The 18,229-nt window shown below is 46.2% G+C and overlaps 1 protein-coding gene across 1 annotated transcript in view; it reads left to right on the forward strand.

Annotated features, from left to right (window-relative positions):
* The window catches only part of Tnfrsf21 (TNF receptor superfamily member 21), a 74,625-nt gene that overhangs the window by 17,003 nt on the left and 39,393 nt on the right, over positions 1-18,229 (forward strand). The window contains exons 2-3 of the mRNA XM_045156935.1: positions 7,953-8,601; positions 10,533-11,030. Of these exons, the coding sequence (XP_045012870.1) occupies positions 7,953-8,601; positions 10,533-11,030 (1,147 nt within the window). The remainder of the gene's footprint in view (positions 1-7,952; positions 8,602-10,532; positions 11,031-18,229) is intronic.

An 18,229-nucleotide genomic window follows, 5' to 3' on the forward strand; every position in this document is an offset into this window, starting at 1 on the left:
TCGTGGGTGAGTGCACGTGCGCACATGGAGGTCAGAGGACAACTTTGGGGTCAGTCTTCCCCTGTCCACCTCGTTTGAGGCAGGGTTTCTTGCTCGGATTCTCATTCTGCTACTCTTTGCTGGGCTTGTCTTGAGCTTCAGGGAAACTTTGGGTCTGTCAGCAACACCATGCTGGGATTTCTGAAGCCCATCACCACTTCCAGCTTTTCCTGAGGGGCCTGCAGTTCAAACTCAGGTACTCCAGCTTGAGGGGCGAGGGTTTTACCCATCTCCTCAGCCCTACCCACTTCTTATAATAAAGGATGTTGCAAAGGCTACGGGTGAAGCCGTGTGTCGGGCAGGCATGTAGGAAGGGGTGTGGAGCTATCGCGCCTGCCGAGGGTGGGCTGCCCGCCTAGAACTTAACTGCTCAGCTAGCTGTAAACTTGCTGAACCTTGTCCTTTTGGAGTTTTATGGAGGTGTCATTATGCAGGCATCATTAGCCATTGGTGATCAGCTTAACCTTCAGCCCCTCAGAAGTTGGGGGTTGGGGTGTGGTGGGACTGAAAATAGCATTTCTATAATCATACCTTAGATCTTCTGCTGGCCATTCTCCATCAAGCTATTTTGGGGTTTTCTAGTCCCTTGTAATCCCCCTTACATACGAAGGACAATGATATCACTTTGGTGGTTCCAAGGACTTAGGAGCTGTATGCCCGGAACTAGGACCAGAGACCAAATATTTATATTTCATTACAGTACAGTATCACACCCAGCTAGTACCTGGCATAGCCAGGTCTGCTTGGCACAAGGCATTTCCCTTATACTTCTATGGTTTCTGTACTGGCCGTGTGTGTGTGTTTGTGTGTTTTAGTGGGATGGAGTAACATTACTCCATATTTTACTGTATATGATGCCAAAATTCATTTATTCCTTCATGACCAAATAAGTGGGCCGTCTGTTCTTGGCATCTCCAGGTAGGTGGAGGTTGTAGAAATAGCCACTGAGATGGAGGGAATGTGGTTCTGGAGTCCAGTGACTGGAGTGCTGAGACACGTTCTCCTGCATTGCAGGCTCCAGAGAAAACAGCATCTGGGTGAAGCCTTGTCTGCTATTTTCCTCTCTCACTGTCCTCTGAGCTTGCCTTCTTCTGGTCCTACAGTCAGCACATTCTATCCAGCCTTGGCCTTCTCGGTAGTCAACAGCTCTAAAAACAGTGCCTTTTCCTGCTTTGGCAACAGGATGCTTTTTTTTTTTTTTTTTAATCAGAGAGGACAGTAGGAAATTTGAGAGCAGATCAAGTTTATATAACATAACTGGAAATGATGTGCCTGGGATTTGTGGACGCTTTATCCTTGAACTGTTCCTTTCTAGGTATCCTCCAATCTCTTCAAATCTGGAGGGTTCTAAGCAGCCAGTATATTGATACTCTAAATTTAACATGACACTCAAGAAAAAAAATTCAGCAGTTGTAAGAGTCTTTCAGTTCTGTCTGGCTTTTTAAAAATAACTACATACCTTTTTGTTTTATGAAAGAGAGAGAATGGGCACACCAAGGTGTCTAGCCATAGCAAATGAACTCCGAACTCCAGATGCATGTGCCACCTTGTGCATCTTCTTTACATGGGTACTGGGGAGTTGAACTTGGGTCCTTAGGCTTTACTACCCAGACAAGTACCTCAACCATTAAGCCTTCTCTCCAGCCCTGTCTGGCTATTTTTAAAAAAATATTTATATATTAATTTGCAAGGGGGAGAGAAAGAGAATGAGAATGGGTATGCCAGAGCCTCTAGCCACTGCAGATGAAGTCCAGACGCATGTATCACCTGATGCATCTGGCTTTACATGGGTACTAGGGAACTGAACCTGGGTCTTTAAGCTTTTCAGGCTAGTGCCTTAACTGCTAAGCCATCTCTCCAGCCCCTCTGTCTGGCTTTTACCTTTTGGTATATGTCAGGTTGTTTTCTACTCATCATCCCAGGACAATAATGGTTTAGAATCTTCACAGTAACTGAATTTCCTCATCTAAAAAACAGCTCTAGGCCTGGAGAGATATCTTAATGGTTAAGCGCTTGCCTGTCAAGCCTAAGGACCCTGGTTCAAGGCTCGATTCCTCAGGACCCACGTTAGCCAGATGCACAAGGGACGCACGCGTCTGGACGTCCTTTGCAGTGGCTAGAGGCCCTGGCGTGCCCATTCTCTATCTACCTGCCTCTTTCTCTGTCTGTCGCTCTCAAGTAAATAAATAAAAAACAAAATTAACAAAAAAAAAAACAGCTTTATATTGCACTGAAAATAATACTATAGCAGGCTCCCAGGCAATTTCCCTACTGGTCTGTTATGAATAGTAAAAGTTTATCACCTCCTTGAGTATGCTAATTTCCCATTGGTGCAGCCTTAGAACTTGATAGGCAGAAGTCTGTTGTCATCCTAAGTGGCAAGTAGTTTCTGGTTTTTGTTTGTTTGAAGGATGAGGTCACCAGATAATAATTGTTGAAGAAATCGGCATAGTCATTCTGACGTCCGTTCACACATCTGGGTGTTTGTCTTCAGACAGGCCCATCTGTGAGGTGTGAGGCAGGTCACCAGGCTGAGCAGTGAGACCCTGGAAGTCCTTACTACAGGTCATTCAATGAATGTCTCCTTGCCTCTTGAAATTTTCTGGGTTCTGCTTTGTTTTTTTTTTAAATAAGGTAAGGTCTCACACTAGTCCAAGCTGACCTGGAATTCACTCTGTATTCTCAGGCTGGCCTTGAAGTCATGGCTATCCTCCTACCTCTGCCTCCCGAGTGCTGGGATTAAAGGTGTGTGCCACCACACCCAGCTGGTTCTGCTTTTTACCTTTTAATCATTCAATAATATTTATTTATTTGAGAGAGGGAGAGGAAGAGGGAGAAAGAGAATAAGTCAGGGTCTCTAGCCACTACAAAGGAACTCCAGACATATGCATCACCTTGTGCATCTGGCTTATGTAGGTACTGGGGAATAGAACCTGGGTCCTTAGGCTTTTCAGGCAGCTGCCTTAAACCCTAAGCCATCTCTCCAGCCCTCAATGAATATTTAGAGTGCTTCTCCCTATCTCATGTACAGTTAGGATGGCTCAGCTAGATAACTTTTTTTTTTTTTTTAATTTTTATTTATTTATTTGAGAGCGACAGACACAGAGAGAAGGACAGAGAGAGGGAGAGAGATAGAATGGGCGCGCCAGGGCTTCCAGCCTCTGCAAACGAACTCCAGACGCGTGCGCCCCCTTGTGCATCTGGCTAACGTGGGACCTGGGGAACCGAGCCTCGAACCGGGGTCCTTAGGCTTCACAGGCAAGCGCTTAACTGCTAAGCCATCTCTCCAGCCCTAGATAACTTTTTAAAAATATATTTTATTTAAATACCAATATACATATTGAGAAAGGAAAGAAAGAGAAAGGGCCAGGGTGTCATGCCACTGCAAACTCCAGATGCATGGCCCACTCTCTGCGTCTGGCTTTACAGGTCCTGGTGAATTGAACCTGGTCTGTCAGACCTTACAAGCAAGTGCCCTTAACTGCCGAGCCATTTTTCCAGCCCCCTTTAGCTAGATCATTGAATAGATCATATTGAATCAACATTATAGTTCTACTATGGGGACTTTGGGGTTTCTCACACTTTTATATATGAGCTCATTTCCAGCTACTTCCTCCATCACCACCCTTTAATTTGCCATTTCTAATTATTTATGATGTGCAGATTCACTCCTTTAATCCACAAGCATTTGTCAGGCATACCATGAACTGGGTCCTTCAGGATTCGGGTTGACTCAGTGGGTCACATGGACCCATCCCTCATCTTCACGGAGGGGGAAAGGCTGCGTGGTCAAGTGGATGGAGTTGAGAGCTCAAGCTTCCCTGCCTTGCAAGTTCAGTCCTGGAGGGAAAGAAGAGACAGGTGGGGGTGTAAAGACTGTTCTCAGTGTGGGAGGGTAGGAACAGCACTCCAGAGGAAGTCTCTTCTCTGAATGATTTTGCATTTCACTGAATGTCGCTGGCAGAGGTGGGTGTGACAATATCTGCTTGGGTGTGTGCGTTCGAGTGGGTGTCGAAGGTTACGGAACTCAGCACTTGTATTGCTAGGCTCTTGGAGGAGGTCTGAGGGCTCCCAGGTGCCTCTGTCAGTTCGTCGGTCTGTCTGTCTATCAATCATCTATATTGGTTTTTAAAAAAATATTTTTATTTGTTTATTTGAGAGAGAATGGACATACCAGGGCCTCTAGCTGCAGCCAACTAACTGCAAATGCATGCACCACCTTGTGTATCTGGCTCACGTGGGTCTTGGGGAATTGAACCTGGGTCCATTGCCGTTGCAGACAAGTGCCTGAACTGCTAAGCATCGCTCCAGCCTCCCCTCCCCCACTTTTTTTTTTTCCTGCGGTAGGGAAAAATACTCATACCCTAGCTCAGGCTGATCTGGAATTTGCTATGTAGTCTCAGGGTGGCCTTGAGCGCATGGCAATCCTTTTACCTCTGCCTCCTGAGTTCTGGGATTAAAGGCGTGTACCACCCCACCTGACTGGTTTCTCTATTTTTGCTATTCCTTTTGACTACTTAGGAAAGACTTGTTGAAGACTTTTTTTTTTTTTGTAAAGGGCGAGAATGACTTAGTCATTCGCATTTTCGGGCAGAATGATCTCTGTTGCAGCTATCCAGCTCTTCCCCTGTAGTCTGAAAGCGGCTCTAAGCACCGCGTACCCACGTCTGGGTTCCAGTAAGCTTGCTTGTTAGAACACGTGGTGTGTTGGATTTCCTGTGGTGGGCCCTGGCCTGGAGAATGCTTTGCTTATTATTTCCATCATCTTTATTATTAGGTGGTTGAGCAAGTGAGGGGATCTCATCTGTCTGCTTATCCCTGCCTTTGAGCAGCTCAGATTCCTTAAGTGACGATGAGTATGTATGCACTTAGGCCACCAGCCAACATGACAAGACAGTATGTAATTACACATCAGTACATTGAACAGAAACAGGAAACGAGGTTACCTGTTGGCTCATCTGCTCGGAATCTAGGTGTCGAATAGTTAAAGGCTTCACTAAGAAGGTGGAATTTGGCATAACCGCAACACATCAAGTTGAATACAACCTTGTCCAACCTGGAAAGTTTATAAGTGACTAAAACAAGGTGCAGTTAACTTTAAGACAGAAGTTGGGGTCTGGAGAGATGGCTCAGCAGTTAAGGCATTTGACTGCAAAGCCTAATGGGCTTGGTCTGCTTTCCCAGTACCCATGTAAAGCCAGATGCACAGAGAGGCGCCATGTATCTGGAGTTGTTTACAGTGGTTAGAAGTCTTGGCGCTGCCATTCTATCTGTCTGTCTCTCTCCCCTACATTGCTCTCCACTTGCAAATAGACTTTAAAAAAGATAGCACACCTTTAACCCAAGCATTTGGGAGGCAGATGTAGGAGGATGGCTGTGAGTTCAAGGCCACCCTGAGACTACATAGGGAATTCCAGGTCAGCCTAAGCTAGAGTGAGAAACCCTGCCTCAAAAAGACCAAAAAAGACCGAAGTTAGACAAGAATGTCTGATTCTCAAAATCATTGCCAAATTTTTCATCTGACTCTGGATTTGGTCCACCCATGAGTGGTATGCAGTAGATTCGTATTGCCACGGAAGAGAGATGGAGTGAGTTTCATGTTAGGGTTTGTATTGAGACTTCTTTTGATCAGGAAGAAAGCAGTTCTCAAAAAGGCTAAGAGTTGGGCTGGAGAGATGGCTTAGCGGTTAAGCGCTTGCCTGTGAAGCCTAAGGACCCCGGTTCGAGGCTCGGTTCCCCAGGTCCCACGTTAGCCAGATGCACACGGGGGCGCACACGTCTAGAGTTCGTTTGCAGAGGCTGGAAGCCCTGGCGCGCCCATTCTCTCTCTCTCCCTCTATCTGTCTTTCTCTCTGTGTCTGTAACTGAAATCTTTTTAAAAAAAAAAAAAAAAAGAAAGAAAAAAAAAGGCCAAGAGCAGTATGGCTGTGTTGCTATTTGGAAAGCGAAGCTGGCTGGGTCAGGGACGTGAGGGGGAGGAATTTACAGACAGAAAACTATACATTGACCTATACACAAGAGGGCGGTCTACATGGTTGCAAGAGGCACAATCTCTAAATTCAGCTATATCAATTCTGATGAAGAGAATCTCGCAGGATGATGTCATTTTCATGTTCCTTTTTTAAAAAAATTATCTTGAGAGAGAAAATGAGTGCACCAGGGCGAACTCCAGACACGTGTGCATGCACAACATTGCATGCGTGCATCTCTGTGTGTCTGACTACGTGGGACCTGGAGATTTGAACTTGAGTTCTTAGGCTTTGCAGGCAAGTGCTTAACTGCTAAGCCATCTGTCCAGCTCTCATGTTGTCAAATAGACAAATCTCAGTGCCGTATTAGAAGTTGGATGAGGCTGGATGTGTTGGTGCGTGCCTTTAACCCCAGCCCTGAAGAGGCAGAGGAGGGAGGACTGCTGTGAGTTCAAAGCCACACTGAGATTACATAGTGAATTCCAGGTAGCCTAAGGTAGAGGGACACCCTACCTCAAAAAAAAAAAACAAAACAAAAAAAAAAAACAAGAAAAGAAAACAAAAGTTGAATGAAAGTAAGTCACACCAGCATGTCTGGCCATTCCCCTTGACATACGTAAAACACAACCAAAAGCAACAGGAAACAGCAGGCTCAAAGTATATCTGTATGTGTTCTGTGCAGATGCTCAGGAAAAAAGTCTGCAAAGCTATGCACCAAAGTCAACAAGCAGTCTCTCTGGGGATGAGTGATGTGTAGAGGCTCAACCTTTTTACTCTATGCTTCTCAGCTATTGGGATTATTAGATGAATATTCATTTCTTGTTATAAAAGTGCTCATAAAGAACAGTATTGAGTCAGGTGTGGTGGTGCACGCTGTTTATCCCACGACTCAGAAGGCGGAATTAGGAAGATTCCTGTGAGCTCAAGGCCAGCTTGAGACTACATAGTAAATTCTAGGTCTGCCTGGGCTAGTGTGAGACCCTACCTCAATTAAAAAAAGAAAAGAAACAAGAAAAGAATATTTAAAATTTTTTTTTCATTTATTTTTATTTATTTATTTGAGAGCAACAGACAGAGAGAAAGAGGCAGAGAGAGAGAGAGAGAGAGAGAGAGAGAGAGAGAGAGAGAGAGAGAGAGAATGGGCATGCTAGGGCCTCTGGCCATTACAAATGAACTCCAGACGCATGCACCCCCTTGTGCATCTGGCTAATGTGGGTCCTGGGGAATTGAGCCTTGAACCAGGATCCTTAGGCTTCACAGGCAAGCGCTTAACCGCTAAGCCATCTCTCCATCCCAGAAAGAAAAGAATATTGAGGCCATGGAAAGTGTTGCATTAGGAGGGATGGCTGTAGCAATAGGGAGGAGATGTTGCTAAAATGGGTCTCAGGTTCATAGAAGATTAGAGACAGAGGGGTCGTGGCTTAGTATAGGATGTCTAAAACTCAGCTTGGACACCAGAAACACTTGGAATTCTGACCTGACTATAGATTCCCAGTCATCTAGGGGATAAGACTGGGAACAGGAAGATTGAAAAACAAAACTGAGAAGGGGAGATGAGGTGGCTCAGAGGTTAAAGGCACTTGTCCACAAAGCCCACTGGCCTGGGTTTGATGCCCAGTCCCCATGTGAAAGCTGGATGCACAAAGTGACACATGCATCTGGAGTTCGTTTGTGGTGGCAAGAGGTCATGGTGCACCCTCAGACCCATGCACCACTTTGTGCATCTGGTTTTTCGTGTGCACTGGGGAACGAAGCCCAGGCTGTCAGGCTTGGCAAACAAGTGTCTTAACCACTGAACCACCTCCCCAGCTCACCTGGCCCCATCTGTAATAGCAGTGATGATGGTGGTATTGGGATTGCTTGGGCCCCCACTTCTGGTCTGTGCCTAATGCCTCTTTTTCTTTTTTTTTCTTTTGCCTTCCCTCCCCCTTGTATTTCTTTCAGCTTGGATTTCTGAGCACCACCACGGCTCTGCCAGAGCAGCGGGCTCCAAGTCTCACTGGCACGTACCGCCATGTTGACCGGGTGACTGGCCAGGTGCTAACCTGTGACAAGTGTCCAGCAGGAACTTACGTCTCTGAGCACTGTACCAACACTAGCCTGCGCGTTTGTAGCCGTTGCCCTGCGGGGACCTTCACCAGGCATGAAAATGGCATCGAGAGATGCCACGACTGTAGTCAGCCATGCCCATGGCCGATGGTTGAGCGACTACCTTGTGCTGCCTTGACTGACCGAGAATGCATTTGCCCACCCGGCATGTTCCAGTCTAATGGTACCTGCGCCCCCCACACGGTGTGTCCGGTGGGTTGGGGCGTTCGGAAGAAAGGGACGGAGAATGAAGACGTGCGGTGTAGGCAGTGCGCTCGCGGGACCTTCTCTGACGTGCCTTCTAGCGTGATGAAATGCAGAGCATTCACGGACTGTCTGAGTCAGAGCCTGGTGGTGATCAAGCCTGGGACCAAGGAGGCAGACAACGTCTGTGGCCCCCGCCTGTCCTCCACCACGACCCTGCCTTCCCCTGACACGGCCATCTTTTCTCGCCCTGAGCATATGGAATCCCATGCAATCCCTTCCTCCACTTATGTTCCCAAAGGTAATCTCAGAATTATTGGTGTGAGGAAGGCTTCGAGCCCAGGGGAAGTATTAAAGAGTGGGCATGTAACCAAAAGATGTCACTCACCCCTCCAAGAAGGAGCCTTCATTTTGTGGCTAATTAAGTTTGGCTTCTTTGGGCTTATTAGAAACATTTAAATTCAGAAGGTTTCTATTAGGAGACATAAGCTATGTAAAAACTAGGTTACATCAAACTGGAAAAATAAGAACCGAGAGAAATAAGGACAGAGGGTGACCTTATGTAGGTCACTTAACCTCTTCAGATCTTGGTTTCAAACTTGCCAAGTGCGTGAGTAATTTCGATGTTTAAGGGTCCTTGAGGATTCAAAGGTTTTCTAACATGGAGTCAGTCCTGGGTAGACAAGGTGAGAAGGAGACGGGAGAGTATACCATTCATTCTATCTACAAGAAAGAATAGTGGGTCCAAGGTGGGCAAGAATGTAAAGTCCAAAGCAAACAAATTTGCACTGAGTGAAGTTAATGGGTGCTCACCTGTTTTCCCAGCGCTCTCGCCCGTCTGCCATTTGGTCCTCAGGTACAACTTAACACCTGGCCTTTATTCTCAAATCCCTTTCCACTGTGTCTCATTTCCCTAAGATGATAACCAGCTTAAGTTGTACATACTGACCTCTGGGAGGCTGTCTGGCATCCTCGCTGAGGATGGAATGTTTTCTCACACCCACCGTTTTGAAATGAAGAAACGGGTGCTGAGCGCTCTCCGGTAACCACAGGAGATTTCCCCAGAGGCTGAGACAAGCCAGGTTCTGTCCCAGGACTCAAAATTTCTTAATAAAGACCACTTGTGGAAACTTCTCTGGAAGAAGTCCACTACGCTGCCCTCCCCGGTCATGCTTTATCTAATGATAACTGCCAAGAGAGTCCTGTTGTATGTTATTTACTGACCTATTCCACTCAGCCTTTTACTTGCCCTAGGCATTGAATTTCAACCCCTTTCCTTTTTTTTTTTTTTGTCTGAGATAGGGTCTCACCTTAGCCCAGGCTGACCTGGGCTCACCTGACTCACTCTGTAGTCCCAGGCTGGCCTCAAACTCAGAGATCCTCCTACCTCTGCCTCCTGAGAGCTGAGATTGAAGGTGTGCTCCACCACGCCCTGCTCCAGCCCAGTATTGGTCATCATTGCATCGCAAAATAGTCTAAAGGCTGAGAGGAGGGCTGTGGACAAAGGAATTTAACTGGAACTCGTTCTTTGCATCATCAAAACAATTAAGAACGACTAAGAGCGTTGACTGCACACCTTGTCCACTTGGTGCTTGACGTATAGGAGTGGCTTGACGCTCAAGCATTGGATCCCCAAGGGTGCCCACAGGGGTCCGTTAGTTATTCCTCTCATTGCTGTGAGCGAGGACCTGGCAGGGAGCAATGTAAGAGAGGAAGGGTTTCTTTGAGCTTACAGTTTCAGGAGCTCCAGTCCGTATGGCAGGGAAGGCGTGCCAGCAGCAGGAGGGGGTGACAGGCTATGTCATGCCACAGACAGGAAGTAAAGAGAGGTGAATGCTGACGCTTGGCTTCCCTTGCTCGTTATAAAGCCAGAGCCCAGGGACTTTATGGTTCTGCCCACTGTAGGGTGGATCCTCCTACCTCAGTTAACCTAGTCTAGAAAAGTCCCACACAGAAGTTTATTTCCACTGGGATCCCAAATCCCGCCAAGTTGACAAGATCGAACATCATTGGAGGTGCAAGAAAATGAGTGTAGCTATTCAGATTTGTTACCTCCCTATATAAAGATGCTGCTAAGGCCTTTATGACAACGGGCAGTACAGTCTTAAAGCTCCAATAGTCATCTCTGCTTTGACTAAGTGGCCTCGTTTGGAGATGATCAGAAAGAGCAGAACATGTACAGATTCCCAGATATGGAAAAGCTCTTCCCCCCTCCTTACTCTTTTTTTCTAGGCATGAACTCAACAGAATCCAACTCTTCTGCTTCTGTTAGACCAAAGGTACAAAGTGGCCCCCAGGAAGGGACAGTCCCTGACAACACCAGCTCAGCCAGGGGGGACAACACAAGCGCAAACAAGACCTTCCCCGGCCTCCAGGTAGTCACCCATCAGCAAGGCGCCCACCACAGACACATCCTGAAGCCGCTGCCGCCCATGGAGGCCACGGGGGGCGAGAAGTCCAGCACAGCTGTCAAGAGCCCCAAGAGGGGCCATCCCAGACAGAGCCCGCACAAGCATTTCGACATCAACGAGCACCTGCCCTGGATGATCGTGCTGTTCCTGCTGCTGGCGCTGGTGGCCATCGTGGTGTGCAGCATCCGCAAAAGCTCCAGGACTCTGAAGAAAGGGCCCCGGCAGGATCCCAGCGCCATCGTGGAAAAGGCGGGATTGAAGAAAACGGCGACTCCCACCCAGAGCAGGGAGAAGTGGGTGTACTACTGCAACGGGCACGGTGAGCTCTGCTCCTCCACCTCGCGGCCTCTCCCCTGTCCCTGCTTTGTTCTTCTTTTGAAATATTTAATTAATTTATTTATTTGAGAGAGAGAGAGAGAGAGGAAGAGGCAGAAAATGGGCACATTTCTGATTTCCAGCCCCTGTAAATCAACTTCAGACACATGTACCATCCTGTGCATCTGGCTTATGTGGATACTGGAGAATTGAACCTGGGTCCTTATGTTTCACAGACAAGTGCCTTAATCACTAAGCCATCTCTACAGCCCCAGCCCCATCTTTTTTTTTCTCCCTTTTTTCTTTTCTTTTCTTTTTTTTTGAGGTAGAGTCTTGCCCTAGTTCTGACCTGTAATTTACTTTGTAGTTTCAGGGTGGTCTCGAACTCTTGGCGATCCTCCTACCTCTGCCTCCTGAGTGCTGGGATTAAAGGCATGCACCACCCTGCCCTGCCCTGTCCCTGTTTGTAAAGAAATGGGAAATGCATCATTCATATACTCTATTTTTTTGTTTGTGTGTGTAGATTATTTGGTATGTGTGCATGTGTGTGCAGTGCACACACTTTACTTATACGTGCGTAGAGGCCAGAGGAGGATGTTATTAAGTGTTCTCCTATTGCCACTTTATTTCCTTTAATATTTACTTATTTAGTTTTTAGCAGAGATGGGGAGAGAGTATGGATGTGGCAGGGCCTGTAGCCACTGCAGATGAACACCAGATGCATGCACCGCTTTGTGGGTACGGGGGGGGGGATTGAACTGGTGCTAGTGAGCTTTGCAAGCAAATGCCTTAATTGCTGCACCATCCCTCAGCTCCTTTACTTCCTTGAAAAAGGGTCTTTCATTGAACCTGGGGTTCATGCTGTTTTTCGGGGGGCTGTGTAGCCTGGACGACTAGGTAGCCCCAGTGATCCTCCTGTCTGTACCCTCACCAGCACTGGGTTTGCAATCGTATGTGGCCACACTGTTCTCTTTACGTGGGCACTAGGGGGTGAACTCTGGTCCACATGCTTATGCTCAGCAAGTGCTCTTACCTTCCAGCCTATCACCTCAGCCCTGGAGTCTTGATGATTAAGCATGTTATAGAAAATGATCTGGGACCTCTATTAGAATGAATGCATTCAGAGAGAATAATCTCTCTGCCCTCTTCTCTCTCTGGAACCCTTAAGACCAGAGAATGTTGCAGAATCAGAGACCTCCAAGGGAACTTGTCAATCTTGTCATTAAGTGAGGACATTGAATTCAGAGAGATTTGACCCAAACGAGGCCAGTTATTTGTCCAGAACAGATAGGGTTAGACTTCACAGTTGTTGCCTGTTGGAATTTTTCTGTTTCTATTCCACAGGACTACAAAAAAATAATCAAATACATGAATACAGAGGCACACTGTAACGTTAAGATCTCATCAGGAGAGTAGGAAGGGCTTTTAGTTGATAAATACCCATCTTCTAAAGTGGGGCCCTACACTCGTATTTATATAGGCTGGGATATTCATCTTTTTTTCTGGTGTTTCGAGGCAAGGTCTTGTTTTAGCCAATGCTGACCTGGAATTCACTATGTCATTTCAGGATGTCCTCAAACTCATGTTGATCCTCCTACTTCTTCCTCCCGAGTGCTGGGATTAAAGGTGTGTGCCACCATGCCTGGCTTTTCCTCTTATGAGAACAAGAAAAAGCTTTCCAGATTTATTTGTCCCAGAGCTGAGTTTGATTTGAAAGCTACAGTTTTCCAGTCGTGGTGGTAACTTCCTTTTAAATCCCAAGTGATGTTCCAAACCTGCTTTGGAAATTCCATCCACGTTGTTCTTTTCCCCTTAGAGATAGTGTGTACTCACCTTTCTAACGAATGGTTTGTCCTTTTATATTGAGGCTTCAGAATGTTTATGCCATTTTGCCTGTAAATTCGACTTTGGGTATTCTATTATAAAAGCATAAACAGAAATATTGATATATATTTGATCCAAACCAAGCTAGTTGACTGTCCAGAACAGATGAGACTAGAATTCATATCTGTTGACCTTTGGAGTTTACACACACACACACACACACACACACACACACACACACACACACACCCAAGCCCATGTTGGCCATGAATTCATGGTCTGCCTGTCTCAGCCTGCAGAGTGTTGGAATTACATATGTAGACTCTTCTGTCCAGCTAAGGTCTTAACCTTTAATCTCAGCATTTTGTAGAGTAGAACATTGGAAATAGCCAGAGGGCTACATATAGGGAAATAACTATGTAAGTTATAACCCGTTCATCATATAATGGAATATTAAATTGACATTGAAAAATTTGTTTTTTTTTTTACCCATATCAGAAAAAAAAGTTTATATTAGGTTAAAGAAAAAAGAAAAACTGGGTGTGGTGGCGCACGCCTTTAATCCCAGCTGAGGCAGAGGTAGGAGGATCACTGAGTTTGAGACCACCTCGAGACTATGAAGTGGATTCCAGTTCAGCCTGAGGTAGAGTGAGGCCCTACCTCAAAAAAAAAAACAAGCTACATAGTTTATGTAACATCTCAGTTCTTTTCAACCTTAGGATGGAAACTGAAATATGCCAAAGTGACAATCTTTTACTCAGTATGTTGGGATTTTGTCACCCCCCCACACACACACACTTTATTCTCTCTCTCTTTTTTTTTTTCCTGAGGAGGTATATTGCTCTAGCCCAGGCTGACCCTGGCATTCTCTCTGTAGTTCAGGCTGACCTTGAACTCACACTGACCCTCCTACCTCTGTGTCCTGAGTGCTGGGATTGAAGGCGTGCGCTACAATGCCTGGCTTTCCCCTCTCCTTTATTAGTATCCTGCACCCCCTCTAAGTTTTTTTTTTTTTTTTAGCATCTCACCTAGGCTGACCTGGAACTTACTCTTACTCTATAATCCAGACAATGATCCTCCTACCTCTGTGTCTGGAGTGCCAGAATCAAAGCTGTGCACCGCCCCGAACCCCCACCTCCCTCCAAAGAGTACTTGATTTTTCTTTGAGTATAGGATCTGGTCTTGTATCAAAGATTGTATTAAAAGCTGGGCATGGTGGCGCATGCCTTTAATCCCAGCACTTGGGAGGCAGAGGTAGGAGGATCACTGTGAGTTCGAGGCCACCCTGAGACTACATAGTGAATTCCAGGTCAGCCTGGGCTAGAGTGAGACCCTACCTCAAAAAAAAAATTGTATTAAATATTGACTGTAAGTAGCCAGTGAGATTACATATTTGCTCCAGATAGCTTCCATTATTAGAAAACGATGTGAACTTCCTAATAGATGGTGTGCCTTTCAAACTGTCCTCTCCTGGCTCATGAAGAAGTCTCCCACTCCTCTAGTGATTGCTATTACAGATTAGCTTACAAGGAGGTGTGTTTATAAACTCTTTTTGCATTGTAGTTTAAAAATTCTTGAGGACACAACAAGTTCTAGAAATAAAGGCTGGTCCAGGAGTAGACACAATTTAATCCTATGACTTTAAACCTTTATTTTTTTGTTTTTTTTTGGTTTTGTTAAGGTCTTGCCCTGGCTTTACTAGTCCAGGCTGACCTGAAATTCGTTGTGTATTCTTGGCCAGCCTTGACTTCACGGTGATCCTCACACCTTTGCCTCCCAAGCGCTGGGATTAAAGACATGTGCCACCCCACCCGGCTGACCTTAAACTTTTTCATGGCTATTGTTACCTTGTAAAATACTATGCCTGTGTCCTACAACAATATCTTACTTTGTAAAAAGAATAGAAGTGCCAAATCAAACAAAATCCAAGCGCACCCTTGTGTGGAGAACAGAATTCAGCAGTATGCTTTAAACAGTGGTCTCATTCAGGTGTAAGCAGCTCTTCCAATAGTCCAGCCTCTGGCCCCGGTTTTTACATTGGGATGTTTATGTTTAAGGTGTTTCTGTCAGGAAGGTCTTTTTCTTTCCAATTTGTTGCTCTTAAAGGTACAGCCAGGTAAAATCCTATCACAAAGAGAGGCTCTGTTTAGCAAAAGCCATCCTGGGTGCTTTGAGTTCTCTAGAACAATGCCTTGTCGCAGAGTTCTGGCCAGCAGATTATCCTGATAATAAGATCTCTTCCCGCTTCCTGTCCACTCCACGCTGGAGGATGGCGGCGGGATGAAATTGCCCGCGCTGAGGGTCCTGTGAAACCGCACTGACCCCTCCCACCGTAAGCAGGCCATGCCTGGCTCCTGCTGGCCACGTGGACCCTTGGCTCATGGAAGCTATGCCACGGCTCCCGTCTTTTTCACCAACAAAAATCTCTTCCATGATTCATTTCCACATATCCCTCTCTGTCTACCATTGGTGTACAGTTTTGTTTTGTTTTTTTTTTTTTAGTTTTTCGAGGTAGGGTCTCACTCTAGCTCAGGCTGACCTGGAATTCACTATGTAGTCTCAGGGTGGCCTCGACCTCACGGCGATCTTACTGCCTCTGGCTTCCAAGTGCTGGGATTAAAGGCGTGTACCACCACGCCTGGCTCTGATGTTCAGTTAAAAAATGTTTAACTTATTTATTTGCAGAGAGAGAGACAGAATGAGTGCACCAGGGCTTCTAGCCATTGCAAATGAACTCCAAACGCATGTGCCATCTTGTGCATCTGGCTTACATGAGTACTGAGGAGTCGAACTCTGGTCCTCAGGGTTCGCAGGCAAGCATCTCAACCACTAAGCCATCTTTCCAGCCCTTTCTAGAAATTTTAAGAAGTTTGCAGAGCAGGTGTGGGGTGTTCAGGAAGTACTGTGGGCACAGCTCTGGAATGTGTGAGGAAGGGACAGAAGCTCAGCTGCGTCTGTCTCACGTCCCATTTCATTTTGCTTTCATATTTTAGGCAGAAGAAAAATGGGAAGAACAGGGAGAGAGGAAAAAGGAACGGGATTTATCTGGTTTGAATGAGACTGGATCTTTGGTGTTGTGCGTCAGGGAGTTAGTCACTATGTGACAACATTGACTCTTTCCATGAAGTCACTTGGGGCCCATAGTGATGGTGTCACCCTTAAGTGAACACACGTGAGGGAAACTGGGGGCTCTTTCTCACGTGCCCTGTGGTTCCACAGTGACCACAGAGCAGAGGTGTCATTCTCTAGAGTTAAAAGTCTAAGATGCTACTCTCTAAATTTTTTTGAACATATTTTATTTATTTATTTGCTTTCTTAATTTTTATTTACTTATTTATTTGAAACATAGAGGGAAAGAGGCAGAGAGGGAGGGAGGATTGGCACTCCAGGACCTCCAGCCACAGCAAACAAACTCCAGACACATGCGCCATCTTGGGCATCTGGTTTTATGTGGGTACTGGGGAATCAAACCCGTGTCCTTATCTGCTAAGCCATCTCTCCAGCTTTCGAGCCCTTCCAGAATGGAATAGTTAATGCTCACTTTTGAGCTCCATATATATCTGTTTCCCAGTGAGAGTTGAGAAGAAATGATGGTTACCCTTGTGTCTTCAAAATTGTTCCCACGTTCCTCCTGATGTATCCCATCTTTTACCCAGAGGGCTCAGCATTCCATGGGGACCCACATCACGGGAACACCTGCCATGGGTATGGTGATATAACTCGTCTCTGCCAGGCCAGATCCATGGAAAAGGAGAGAGAGAGGATGGTGTGGGTTCAACCTTGCCTGTCTTTGTTCAGGGGAGCTGGCTTACTCTGAGGGGAGAATGGGTACAAGAAAAGTCATGGACAGTGTATAAAGCTTCATACTTGTGTGCGTAAAGTGCTGTGTAGAGAGGACTGAGTCACATCACTATTCATAATGCTACCTGCAAGCTGAGTGGGGAGGAGAGACGCTGAGTGCGCAGGAAAAGACCAACTGCAATTTGCTTAAGAACTAGGAGATAGCTGGGTGTTGGTGGCGCACACCTTTAATCTCAGCACTTGGGAGGCAGAGGTAGGAGGATCACCATGAGTTCAAGGACATACCATAGTGAATTCCAGTCTAGCTACTACCTCAAAACAAACGAACAAACAAAAGCCAGGTATGGTGGTGCACACCTTTAAACCCAGCTCTCGGGAGGCAGAGGTAGGAGGAACACCATGAGTGTTCAAGGTCACCCTGAGACTATGTTGTGAATTCCAGCCTGGACTACAGTGAGATCCTACCTCGAAGAGCCAAAACAGGTTGACTCAAAACATTGGTACAGGGTCTGGAGAGAGATCTCGGTGGTTAAATGCACTGCCTTGTAAAGCTTGATAGCGTGTGTTCGATTCCCTAGAATGCATATAAAGCCAGATGCAGAAAGTGGTGCAGGTATCTGGAGTTCTTTGGAATGGCTGGAGGCTCTGGTGCACCCATATTCTCTCTCGGTCTCTCTGTCTCAAATAAATTATAATATTGAAACATTTTCTCAGTCCTCCACAAACATGTCTCCTGACTTGGGTGGAGACTTCACTATCTGGCCATCACTTCGTACGAGTATACACACAGCCCTTCTTGAACATTTAAGTTGGGGGTAAACCCATCCTCTTCTCCCTGCCTTCCTCACACCGCCTCCATCATGACCCCTCGTCAAGCACTTCCCCTGTGAAACAGCAGTGTGACAGTTAAGGCTGTACCCAGTTAAGGCACGGATAGTGCTTCCTCTGCCTCCCAAATGATGAGACTAAAGACATGTGCTACCAACACTCAGCTTTTGAGTCACCTTTTAAAGTTTATCACCAGACATAGTAGTCCAACATGCACCTTAACTGCAGAGGAATTAGGAATATTAATAATAATCTTACATATGCTTAGACTTAGGCTAGCCTGAGACCGCTTTAAATTTCTTATACCCTGACCACAGAGCCCATTAGTGTGAACGTAGTAATGAGGTCCAGTATTGGGGTTCTTCTGGGGGAGGGTTTTTCTTTTTGATTTTCTGAGATAGGGTCTCACTCTAGCTCAGCCTGACCTAGAATTCACTATATAGTCTCAGGGTGGCCTCGAACTCATGGCGATCCTCCTATCTCTGCCTCCCGAGTGCTGGGATTCAAGGCGTGCGTGAGCCACCATGCCTTGCTGACTAGGGGAGGGTTTTTGAGGTAGGGTCTCGCTCTAGCCCAGGCTGAGCTGGACTTCACTATTTTGACTCAGGGTGGCCTTGAACTCAAAGTGATCCTTTTGCTTCTGCCTCCCAGAAGGCTGGGATTAAAATTGTTGTGCCATCACACCCGGCCTTGGGGGTTCTTGACTTACTGGTGAGCACATCTTTGTAACTCCCTGCAACTAGGAGCTTA

The sequence above is a fragment of the Jaculus jaculus genome, chromosome 8 (genome assembly GCF_020740685.1).
Source record: "Jaculus jaculus isolate mJacJac1 chromosome 8, mJacJac1.mat.Y.cur, whole genome shotgun sequence".
Classification (NCBI taxonomy): domain Eukaryota; kingdom Metazoa; phylum Chordata; class Mammalia; order Rodentia; family Dipodidae; genus Jaculus; species Jaculus jaculus.